The following is a 13,506-nucleotide window of genomic DNA, read 5'->3' as shown; positions in this document are numbered from 1 at the left end:
AGAGCAGGTCTGTGAAATGGGTGGGTAGTGCATCAGCTGGCATGGAGGCTAAGTGTATGGGGACAGAATTTTGATGGAATAATACTTGCCTGTAAGTTTTAATGAGTCATGAGCACGACTTGATTATCCCTCCCAGAGCTGGGACGCAAATATTATTCAATTCTCGTCAGGTAGCCAAGACTGTTCACTGAAATATCTCTGCAAGTGCTCTGCAAACTAAAGGGGCTTGGAGACATCATTTGGCACTTCCAACTTTAAGTCTTCCACATAAAAATGATCACAAATATATGGGTATGCTTTAAGCTCTTCATGCTTAATTTTAAGGTTTGATCCCTCAAAGGTGAACAGTTCAGTATTTCAGCTGGTGAACCTCTCTAACAGATATGGTGCATTAATTCCAGGCCACAGAATCTAACATGCATCCAATCAATTCTTGGTTCCTAAGGACTCTCAAATCAATCCACTTCTTCATATTTTTATTACACCCACCTTAGTCTAGGGACTAATTATCTCCCACTTGAATCAATGTTTCACTCATAATTTTCCCAAATCAGTCTTCCTGATATGTCTCTTCTTTTTTATTACCCTCCTGTCCAAAAATTTAAATGACTTTTTAGTGCCTCTTAAATTTGTATGTGTGTAGTTCAGGATATAATACGCATGAAGCATAATACTGACTCTTTATATGGACAACTGCATAGGAATTAAACCCCTAACCTGTAAATACATTTATTTTTATAACAATATATAAGATTTAATTGATTTTTAAAATATTTAAAATTCAGTTTTATTCAAATAATTTTGATATTCTTATATTTGTTAGTAGTCATCTTATCTTGCCTTTTGATTTTAAAAGGGATTTTTGATATTTTCCAAAAAATTTTTGGAAAAAATTTTAAAAAGTTACTTTTTAATTGTTTATATTTACTTTAATTTACATTTTGATAAACATTTTCAGATTTTCTACACTGCAAATGTGGTTAAATATTATTTTAATCTTTTATATAACCATTATAAATGCAGTGCAAATTATGTGAAAATCTGTAATGTAACAGCATAGTGACTTTGCTGAAATGGAAACCAGAAAAATGTTATGGATAAACATATAATAATTTTTGAATTACATGCATCTTTATTATATCACTCTTCCAACATCATAGACCTTTCAACAGACTATGCAGACTAGTAATAATAATTAAATTCAGTCATCTTTGTTGTGTTTGCTGGTTTTAGCTACATTATGGTACACTTATCAAGGTAATAGAAAGGAACATATTTCACTTAACAGTTTTTTAGCTTAATTTATAGCTGTTAAGTATTTAGATATATAGTATGTGAACTTCCATGCCCTAGACCCCACAAATATTAGGGGAAACCTGCCATGTGATGTGTAGCCACTGATCCAACTTTTGGTATTTTTGTTTATGTAGTTATGAAAAATATTCTCACTCATCAACAGGGAAGTACAAATAAAAACCATGATGAGATGCCATTTCACACCTGTCAGGATGGCTAAAATTAACAGCACAAGAAACAACAGCTGTTGTCGAGGATGCAGACAAAGGGGAACCCTCTTGCACTGTTGGTGGGAATGCAAGCTGATACAGCCACTCTGGAATACAGTATGGAGTCTCCCCAAAATGTTAAAATAGCACTACCCCACCATCCAGCAATTGCACTAGTAGGTATTTGCCCAAAGGATATAAAAATACTGATTCGAAGGGACACATGCACCCCGATGTTTATAGCAGCATTATCAATAACAGCTAAATTATGGAGAGAGCCCAAATGTCCATCAACTGATGAATGGGTAAAGAAGATATGTACACACACACACACACACACACACACACACAATACAATGGAATATTACTCAGTCATCAAAAGAATGAAATCTTGCCATTTGCAACAATATGGATGGAGCTAGAGTGTATTATGCTTAGTGAAATAAGTTAGAGAAAAACAATATTATATGATTTCACTCATATGTGGAATTTAAGAAAGAAAAAAGATAAACATATGGGAAGGGGGAAAAGAAAAAAAAAAAAAAAGAGAGAGAGAGAAACAAGCCATAAGAGACTCTTAACAACAGAGAACAAACCGAGGGCTGATGGAGGGAAGTGGGTGGGGGATGGGCTAAGTGGGTGATGGGGATTAAAGAGGGCACTTGTGATGAGCATTGGGGTTGTATGTAAGTAACGAATTGCTGAATTCTACTCCAGAAGCCAATATTGCACTGTATGTTAACTACCTAAAATTTAAATTTAAAAAATAATAAAAAATATTCTATCATACTTCAGACATAAAAGGTATAAAGCATAATATCATATACCCTACGTAAGATATAAGACAGTGCTAGTAATTTGCCATCCCTGTTCACCCCTCCCCAATCACATTCACTTCCTCCTCTTCCAGAAGAAATTATGATCCTGAATTCTTTATTGCTATTTTAAATGGCAAATTTTTTAAGGGTATGTTTTTTGTTTGTTGATGATGTCTCCACATGGTTTATGATTGGATATGATAGCTCTTCTACTAGCAAACTTGCAAGACTATCTTGATAAATCTGCAGATTCTTCTTCAGTTTTCCAAGTAGATAATAACATCAACAGCTTGGAATCCTCCTTTCCAATCCACCTTTTATTTCTCTCTTTTGCCTCAACCTGCACTGGCAATGACCTTTGGCACAATATTCAAAAGAAGCGGTGAGGCTGGACCTTCTTGCCTTGTTTCTGATTTAAAAGGGAAGATTCTAACATTTCTTCATTAATTGTTGATAGGTGCTGTAGGTTGATGATATTGCTTTAAGAAGTGGCATGATGTGATCAGAGTTCTTCCCAGAAAAATTCTTAGTGACAGGATGGATTGGAGCAGAATTATCCGGGAGTTGCGGGATCAGGAATCACTTACTGTGTGCAAATGCCACGGGGTCTCCAGGGCCCCGTCAACAGAACACGCCCCCCGGCTCCGATTCTGGCCCCTGTATCAGAGAAATGCACTTGCACTCACTCGAGCCATCAAGTTTGACAAATTTTAATATACCACAAACCCACATGGGTCTTCCTGTCGATAATATCTAAAGCTGTGGCTACTGTGATTCATTATAGGCTCAGTATACGGTTCTATTACACATAAAAAGTCACCCCAGTCACTGACAAGCAAACTGATCTTTTAATTCTCTTTCAAGTCATTTCAATAGATATAACCAATAAGATGCTGACACAAAGCGGAGTCATTTTTTACGATTATCTGACAAGCTTTAGGAAAATTTAAAACTTCCAAAGAAAGTTATCTCCCAGAAGCTCAGTCAAAAGACAAAGTCATTTACATAGTCTGTTGTTTGCCTATTTAGAGAAGTAGAGAGCACATTACCCAGTAAGTATTTTATAAGTAGATAGCCATTGAAATGAGGAAATTCAATCTCGAACCTTGAATCACAGTACATTTAATAGCAGATTTTTTTCTCCTTTTATTGTCTAGACTGGGCAAGAGCAGATTTCTCTCCTCCTCTGGACCCCTCCTGTTTCCCATTTTATTTTTCTGTGAAGACACCAGTTATGTAGACAGACACCAATTATGTCTTACCAATAATAAGACAAAGGTTTCAATTCCACTTTAAAAAATTCTAAGAGCTTATAAAATTGCTAAATTAATAACACTGCATGGATTTCACCAAATCTTGGCTCCTGACCCACTGTCAGTAAATATACATTTCTAATAAAATGAACATGCTTAATTCCGTAACTAAACAGCCCAAAGGAAAGGGATCTGCCATAGCAATGAAGTCTAATGACAATTCTGCTGACATGTCTCCTATCTGAAAATGAAGTCATGTGGAAAATGATTTCTACACTAGCAGAATAATTAAGACAGAAATGGAAGCTCAGATTGTCTCTGTTCTCAGTGGGGTGTATGGGGGGATGATATTATTTACTTCACCACTATCTTTAGTTGGCATCATCTTTCCATACTCTCTTTTTTAAATCATATAATTTTTTTGATGTCCCAACCATACAGTAACAAATTCAACTAAAAGCAGTACTAACCCCAAGGGGCTTCTGTTTCCTTTTGTCGTACAGGCCTTTCTCTGTTTTGACTATTGCTCCAAAGAACAGGCTCTTTACTGACTCTTAGCCATCTTTGGTTATACAGATATTTTCATTATAATGGCATTTCTTTTAATTGGCTTTGGACTTTTTATGAAATGTGTGTCATTGTTGACATCAGCCAAATTAAAATTATACCTAAGTATAATGTAAAGTTGTTCAGTTCCAGCACTGTTTAAGGGGAACTGTGAGAAACAACTGAAGGAAAATACCAAGCTACAGATCTTAAGAATCATTATTTTCCTATAAAATATAGATTATTTTAGTGCCTAACAAAAATTTTAAATGAACAAAAGCCTGTACTACAAGAAAACAAGAAAACATCACCAATTAAAGTCTAAGCAACATGTTTCAAAGAATGTGTGAATAGAACACTTTATTTGGATCTTGTCAACACAGTCTAATGACCTTCTTCTTTATTTGAAAATGGCTGATTTTAAAGAAAAGTTACTCTAGCTGCTCAAGAGAACTTATACAAGGAAAGTGCTACACTTCAACAATAAATATAATGAAATGTCAATTCATTTTCATACGTCCACAAGATTATTCTGTATTGTACAACCAGAGTGTTTTCAATGCAGCTGAAACCAATTAACCGCTCCAGGCATAAACCACTTCATTCACAAAACATGAAGCATCTAAAATGTTTTCTGCAAAAAATTTTACCAGTTATTATTTCACAGATTTCAGAACACTCTGTTCTACCAAATCCTCCGAGGAAATTTTCCAGTTTTTTTCTTATGGGTTTTTAGTACACAAGTGTCTACTTCTACAAGAGGCCCCGTCATGCCCCCACTTGGAGCACCTCTTATACTGTCTGTGTCTGCATGATTGTCTGCCTCCCCTCTAGGCTATCCTTCCTTGAAGTCGGGGTTGTTAATTTGGTCATTATTATATCTGTTGACTCTCATCCCTGCTCCTTCCAGGCATCAGCGCATTCCTGATGACTGAGACCAAAGGTCTGGGAAGACCTACAAGTCCAATGTGCTCCTTATTATGCAGGATTTGAATCTCAGTCCTTATAACAGCAGAACGTTTTAAATGTCTCCCCAGGTTCTGTCCCAATTCCTCCCTTTGTCCTGTGGTCTCAAAAATATAAAAACTTCCCTACCTATTATCTTTCTTTCAGCTTTCTTGCATCTCCAAGAATCTTGTTTTCTGCCCTAATCACATACTGTATTTCTCTTTTACCAAAAATCTGTAATGTAGGGAAAACGTTCAAAACAGGCATGACTAGATAGTAAACCTCTTAAAATGTTCATTTCCCCCATACATTACGTAATCTAGCAACCTATCTCTCGTTAATACAATCCTCATCTCTTCTGACCCATTCTACCCATCAGAATCCAGGCCAGAATCAAATGTGGACAAATTGTAGATGCTCAAAATGTGCCTTGATGACATAACCAAAAGGCTTGCATGATATAAAAACATAAACTTTGCTCCTTTTCTTTACTTTTTCACTTTTTTTTTAAGTAAAAGACTTTGAACTTCATTGGGTTCGAAAGGCATTCTATGGAATTGTAATCTTCGTTTCAATGATTGCTTATATGTCATCACTTGTAGACAATTGGTTCGTTTAATAAGTAATATTTCTACTACTCATTTATTCTAAAACTATAATTTCCTGATAGGTATATTTTCTTCAGGTAAATGTTCTAGAGGGCTAATATTTTATTTAATTAGGTACCCATGAAATAAGTGATTAGATTAGCTATTTTCCAAATGACTTGGAACTAAAAAGAATTTATACTTAGTATAACTTGCAGTTTCCATTCTCAGATAAAGGCAGTACATCATGCATAGTTTCTACATCCAGATCGTTCAGTTCTGCTTCATGGTGCTTGCACACAAATTGTTCACAAGGTGACACTATGATCACAAACCTAAAAATCAAAATACTTTTATACATTCTTCGAAAGGTTATCTTTGCCTTGAAATGTTTAAGCCAAAAGTTCTTTTTCTAATGGTCTTTGGTCAATGAAGTAAAAATAAATTACTTGATTTAGATACTAAGAAACTAGAATTATAACATATATTCTTTACAACAAATCACTATACAGCAAACACTGAGAGGATCTCAGGGGATTGTGACTCGTAGCTAGATGGAATGAAAGAAAAACTTGAAAGGGAGAAAATGCACGAACTCAGTGGAAGACACGGAAAGAGTCACATTGGTGTTTTCACCACAGGGAATGAATAGCTATGAGGATATTTGGAATATAAGTACTGAAATGAATATAGTAAATGGAAGAATGAATGTTATGAACATTTTTAACTGACAAAAAGTCTGCTAATCTGAAATAGTTAAAAATTACTATTGGAAAATTCACAACTATGCATGTACACGCACAAATACTTGCTTTTAATGAGCTTTCATTTTAATTTTTTTTTAAAGAGTGTACTTATTTATTTTGAGAGACAGAGAGAGAGTGCGCACAAGCAGGGGGAAGAGCAGGGGGAGGAGCAGAGGGAACAGCAGAGGGAGAGGGAGAAGCAGACTCTCCACTGAGCATGGAGCCCAACACAGGGCTCAATCCCAGAACTGGGATCATGACCTAAGCTGAAGGAAGACACTTAACAGACTGAGCCACCCATGCACCCCAAATGCACTTTCATTTTAAAGCAAGCAGAAAATTCATCAATATCAATTATAATCAGTTACTTCTGAGTGTTTGCAAAGAACAACATGACTACAGGAGAAAGTGTCTTAATGTTATCTACGTGGAAGTAGGGACGGTAAAGAGAAAGACACTAATTTCATAGAACAAAAGAATTGGTAAGAGAAGAGCTTATCAAAAAATTCTAAGCAATCATAAAGCAATATATAGGAATAATCAGATATCTTTAATATATAATCCAGTAAAATAGTAACTGAAAAACACCTCTAGATAATTATCACAGTTTTAAAGGAAAATTACAGAAGCTATTTCTTATACTAGAAATCTAAGCTAAAGTCATACATTAGTGAATCCATATTATAAGACAGGACATTTTCTATCATTGTGTTATGATGATATATTCAAGAGGCTTAGCATGAAGATATTTCACAGAGGTATTTTTCATAATTGAAACATTTCCTACCAAGTGATATGTGTGATATTTTTCCCTCTGGTCATAGAACCATAAAATGTAAGAGTCAGAAAGAAACTTAGAGGCCATTTACATTAAACAACATTATTCTACTTTTTAAAAGAACTCACTTTTCTTCCTAATTATAAAAATAATAAAACTTGTTGCAAATCTTTTAAAACAAAAAAAAAAGTACAAAGGTATAAAAACAAATCAACCATAGTCATAACATCTGGAAACAATTAACATAATACTGTATATTCTGGTCTTTATGCTTTTACTTAAAACAATAACATGAACATTATATCATGTATGTCACAAATGTAATTTTTAATGACTGCATACTATTTCATCCTCTGAATGAACCATATTTTATTTAATTATGCTCTTATTTTAGGTTGCTAAGGAAGTTTACTAAAACTGTGATGATATATCTTTTGATTATATATATCATAGGAGTACGAGTAAATAAATTTTATCACTCATTGATAAAATATATACTCATTCTATTATTTATTTATTTAAGACAAATTCAGAGATGAAAATATTCTTCCTTTTATACATGAGGAAATGTAGACCCATACAAGTTAATTGATTGATGAGGTCCATAACCAAAATTATTTGATTTTCTGTTTCTTTCTATAATGTCCTTCTCTATAATTTAAAAGTACAGCTGTTGGATCTTGGTCTGCTGTCTGTATTCTACTGCTATATCAATATTGCTATCTTTAAATTCATAATCCATTATTCATCTTTTACTCATAACTATTTCATTCCCTCTTGAAAGCCCAGAGTGGCAATAAAATGAATCAGAAAAGCAAATTGAAATTTTAAAGAATAAATAAGAAATAATAAAACAAACTAGAAAAACACCAGAATGAGACATTCTTTCTTATTCTTCTTTAGATTTCAAGCAAAAGTCTACCTGAATATGGAAAAGTCAGCTCTGTTATGATTGCTAGCAGGCTACAATTTAAAATAAACTAGGTAAATTCTATTATAGAATAGGATTACTATTCAAAGAGTTAAAGCATGTAAAACTATTTGGATACATTTCTGAAATTATTTGGGAGGCAAATGAAGGATAAAGACTTCAATCAGTTTCCAAAAAGTCAAGATAAGCATCTCAGAGACAATCCTGGCTGCCTTAAGATAGACTGTTTACATCAAGGAAATGTGCATTTCCTACTTACAGTGGGAGAAATGAATCAACCATCCAGAAAGCCTACAGCTTACTGACCTTCCACATACCACCTCCAAGTGTACTGATTGATAAATCATGTGGAGTCTGCTTGAGATTCTCTCTCTCCCTCTCCCCTCTCCCCACTCATCCTCTCACTTTCTTTCTCAAATAAATAAACAAAATATTTTTTAAGTGCAATAAGAAAATTCTACACTCCAGTATATCACAGTTTAGCTTTAAATAAGGATTGCAAGTTTTATTTTGCTTGTTCCCCCTTTGTCCTTTTAAGATGTGCATGGGAACATCAATATTAATAATTTTTCCTAGTCATAAATGCTGTTGGTACACAAAACAGGAGAGTTCATTGTAAAAGTAAAAAAAAAAAAAAAGATGTACTGTCACTCATCAAATACAAATAGCTTTATACAGGACATGACAAACATCTTCCTTCATCCTAGAAATGTTCTTCACCTAATTTTGACAAATAAAGATAAAACTAGTTAAGTGAATAGACATTGATAGCTTAGTCCACCCCATGAACCAAGGGGCTTTATGTTTGTTTGTTTGTTTATAACAATTAAAAAGGGAAGAAAATAACCACTGAATTTCACAGTGGTTTTGTACCTCTGACTCTTATTACTGGTCATGTTATATTGAAGAAGTAGACTTCATTTAAAAACATAATTTAAACCAGAGGGCATTAAAGTGCTGCACACAATACATCTGTCAATGTTTTGCATACTGTAGATTCTTATTGTAATAAACACAATGGGGTCCTTCATACATGGTTCGTTCTTTTCTTTCTTTCTTTCTTTCTTTCTTTCTTTCTTTCTTTCTTTCTTTCTTTCTTCCTTCCTTCCTTCCTTCCTTCCTTTCATCTATTTTTAGAGAGAGTGAGCATGCCTCGAGCAGGGGGATGGGCAGAAGGAGCCCGAGAGGGGGAATCTTAAGCAGGCTCTACACTGGGAGCCCACCGCAGGGCTCAATATCAGGACCCTGAGACGACCTGAGGAAAATCAAGGTCTGACACTTAACTGACTGAGCCACCCAGGTGCCCTGCTTTCTCTTTCTTTTAAAGATATAAGCGACAGAGGATATTTCCATAGCTGATACACCTTCCTGGGTATATTCATAGTTCAACAGTACGAAATGCTATTAATAAGCACACAACAGAAGACGGAGCACAGTAAGAGCTGCGTAATAGATATGATACACTGAGGATTACAGGCAATTCCCAGTATTCTATCAACTTTATCATTTTCTCTCCAAATAAGAAAGCATATGGAATATGATTGATTGACAATATTAACTATATAAGCAATATCGCATTGGCTTTATTCATAAAGAAAAAGCAAAGCAATCTCAAACTTTAGCACTTTATTATGAGTACCTAATTATTCAGCACACAGCCCACACCTGATAACAAAACACAATAATTTTAACACTTGATTTCAGAGTCACTACCCAAATGAATTAAAACCCAAACCAAAACTAACTAAAATTTTGATGTGGATTTGACCAACAACATGATACACTCAATAGATTTAATCTCATTGATGAGAGAGAAATAAAACTGCTTTTAGATGCTTTATTTTCACTTTCAGGTTGCTACTAAATTTTTTCGTAAGTCACTTCTACTACATTCTAAATGACCTACAACATTTCCAATCTGTTCATCCCATCTTTGATATGCCCTAAAAAGATTAAATTGCATTTCTGTAATAATTACTATTCAAAAGCAAAAAAGACCTTAGACGGTTTTATTATCATCATTGCAAACCCTCCCCCCTCAAAGAAATAGAAGTAATCTCATTTAAAGTTTTCTCCCACTTATCTATATAACACCCATCCAACCCCACATCTCTTACTGTACTTTAAGCCAAAGGTAGTTCAAAGTGGCTGCCCCTCTAGTGACAATAATAGTGGTCACTCATAATACGTGACAGAAATTGCTTAGTGTCCACCAATATTTAGTTTTACACAAAAGAATGTGGGTAATTCTTTTTGAGAACATATCTGAAGGTGCTTGATATTAATTTATACGTACATAACTAGGATAGATAGGTCTAGCCATAGGAAAATTAAATGATCTAAAGATTCAAGTTTTTAAACAGACGTAGGTAAATGGAAGTCAGGTTCAGTTTCTACTAACTAAAATATTCTTCACTTTAGATTATGACTTATTTCAAGAGTTCACAGAGAATTTCCATATGCATTTCAAAATGAAAAAAATTACAAAATATCAGTTTAATCACAATAGACAAGGCATAAGGAATGTCCACATTTCTGTTACAAATTAAATGCAGACAAAATGGGACTTACCAATATGATTTCCATCATACTTGCAAACGATTTAGAAAACTGATGCTTATGGGTCTTTTACACATTATATCTATTAAACACTAACTGAAAACATAAGGCACAAAGTGTTTCTGTGGAGAAAAAAACTAGACCTTCCTACTGGGATTAGTCAACCTGCTGAAACCATCTTTGGTACTTTACTAAAGGATTCAAGTTCTTTTCTATGAAACACACACACATACACCTTGACAGCTTATATTATCCAGATAGTATTTAAAAGGAACTTTTCAAATATAAATTGCTTCACTATACAATTCACGATCAGTCTTGGCTGGACTACCTGAGCAACCCACCTGTCATAATTTTGTTCCTACATGTGACATACAATTATTATCATGCAACAAAATGACTCACCGGCCCAAAGGAATTACTGTCAAAACTGTGTCCATGATGATCACCTTCAACCCAGATGTGACCCCGGGGAACTTTGACATACCGGTTTTTGTGGCCCATGGTTCTAGAAATAAAGAGCATACATAACCAATGAGATGAGAACAGAAAGATCATGCAGTTGAGCATACAAAGAAACAAAGGGCAAAAATGCTGTTATGAAGATGCAACAGGCAATCATAGGTGAACCATGAAGCTCCTCTATAACTTCATTTTTTTTTTTAAAGAGTTTTTATTTATTTATTTGACAGAGATAGAGACAGCCAGTGAGAGAGGGAACACAAGCAGGGGGAGTGGGAGAGGAAGAAGCAGGCTCCCAGCGGAGAAGCCCGACGCGGGGCTCGATCCCAGAACGCCGGGATCACGCCCTGAGCCGAAGGCAGACGCTTAATGACTGCGCCACCCAGGCGCCCCTATAACTTCATTTTTAAGTAACGAATGGTTAGGACCTTGTAAAACCTATGCGCAGTATTTTTTTTTCACTTTTCTCTAGGTAAGAATTTTGTGCTGAAATATAATGCACTAGCACCAAATACAATGTTTTACTACCATATTTAATTCTCAAAATCCTAAGTATGTTTTTCATAAAACAAGCTCCAACAAAATATAGATGTGTTTATTTTCTGACATTTGCTTTTATGCCGATATTCAATATGATCAACTGTAATCTTAATTTTTTTAGTTAAACTTCTGTTTTTTTTTTTTTTTTATTTTTATTTATTCATTCGACAGAGATAGAGACAGCCAGCGAGAGAGGGAACACAAGCAGGGGGAGTGGGAGAGGAAGAAGCAGGCTCATAGCAGAAGAGCCTGATGTGGGGCTCGTTCCCAGAATGCTGGGATCACTCCCTGAGCCAAAGGCAGACGCTCAACCGCTGTGCCACCCAGGCGCCCCCTTTTTTTTTTTTTAATTCTTTTTTATTTTTTAGTTAAACTTCTCAAGCCAACAGCATTTTTCATAACCTCTTAATACTCTAAAAATCAGTGTATATAAGAAACAATGACAAAACCCTGGATGATCCCTTGTCAGGTTTAAACTATCAAAATCAGCTGAAATTTTTTATCAGTATTATTTTATTTCATAAATTATTTTTTTTAAAAAGATTTTATTTATTTATTTGATAGAGAGACAGCAAGAGAGGGAACACAAGCAGGGGCAGAGGGAGAGGGAGAAGCAGGCCTTCCACTGAGCAGGGAGCCCGATGTAGGGCTCGATCCCAGGACCCTGGGGATCATGACCTGAGCCGAAGGCAGACGCTTAACAACTGAGCCACCCAGGCGCCCCATAAATTATTCTTGCAAATGAAAAACTTTTTAACAATTTGGAAGATTAAATTAAAGATTAATGATCAATGATACACTTTTAGTGGGACATTCTATATTCCTTTTTTAAAAAAGATTTATTTATTTATTTGAGGGGGCTGGAGAGGCAGAGGGAAAGTGAGAGGGAGAATCCTCAAGCAGACTCTGCACCGAGTGTGGAGCCCAGTGCAGAGCCAACATGACCTGAGCCTAAATCAAAAGTCAAATGCTCAACTGACAACCCACCCAGGTCTCCAGGAACACTGTATACTCTTAAGGCTGACAAGGAAATGGAATAAGGAAAGGCTCTCTCCTACAGTGTTGGTGGCAATATAAAATGATACAACTTTTTTTCCTATTTTGCAATTTGGGACTTAGTTTCATCAAATTTGTTAAGAGACTAAAATGTACATGCCTTTGACCTAGTTATTATGCCATTCTGTAGAAATCCACCCCAAAGAAATAATCAGAAATATGAACAAATATTTATTATTAGGAGCATTCAAAACAATTTTTTTTTTTTTTTCAAGAAAGGCAGACTGCTACATGCAGCACCCTATTTGGATGTGTCTGGAGTCTTGGAAGCTTGACTACATTCTACAAATGGACCTGGGCAGCTCGTTTGGAGTTTTTAGCAGGGGAATGCAGCTACTCCTATACCCTTGACCGAAGAACAGCCCTTCTCTATTGGGAAAGGTCCTCCTCTTCCACAGAGTAAGCAGCATGTGTCAGGAGGGATGCACAGGGAGCAGTGAGGGAGGAAGAGGACACCCGCCTAGCCAGCCCCTTTGGCTGAATCAACCCTTGCTTTCAATGGGGTGACAGATGTCACAGCCAGATCTCCCTCACAACCTCAACACAAGCTTTTTTCGTTCTTTTAAACAAAAGCTTTTATATCATATATACATTTCCTAAATATTCTACAACATGAGAATCGTCAACTAAATTATGATACAACCAATTTCATAAGAGGAACAAGATGAGAATAAAATATTACTCAATTCTATAATAAATTCTTTTGAGGGTAGAGACTTTTTTTTTCTTTTTTTTACTCCCCAAAGCATTTGGGAAAATGCCTAGCCTAAAGAAGCT

General features: G+C 35.3%; 1 protein-coding gene across 2 annotated transcripts in view; it reads right to left on the bottom strand.

Moving 5' to 3' along the window:
• IMMP2L (inner mitochondrial membrane peptidase subunit 2) overlaps nucleotides 1-13,506 on the bottom strand; it is an 845,846-nt gene that overhangs the window by 218,863 nt on the left and 613,477 nt on the right. For both annotated transcript variants that reach the window (XM_040644087.1, XM_040644088.1), the window contains exon 6: nucleotides 11,077-11,179. In XM_040644087.1, the coding sequence (XP_040500021.1) occupies nucleotides 11,077-11,179 (103 nt within the window). The remainder of the gene's footprint in view (nucleotides 1-11,076; nucleotides 11,180-13,506) is intronic.

Source organism: Ursus maritimus, unplaced genomic scaffold (genome assembly GCF_017311325.1).
Source record: "Ursus maritimus isolate PB19 unplaced genomic scaffold, ASM1731132v1 scaffold_3, whole genome shotgun sequence".
NCBI classification, from domain to species: domain Eukaryota; kingdom Metazoa; phylum Chordata; class Mammalia; order Carnivora; family Ursidae; genus Ursus; species Ursus maritimus.
Note: the sequence above shows the minus strand (reverse complement) of the source record. Positions and strands in the feature narration are given on the sequence as shown.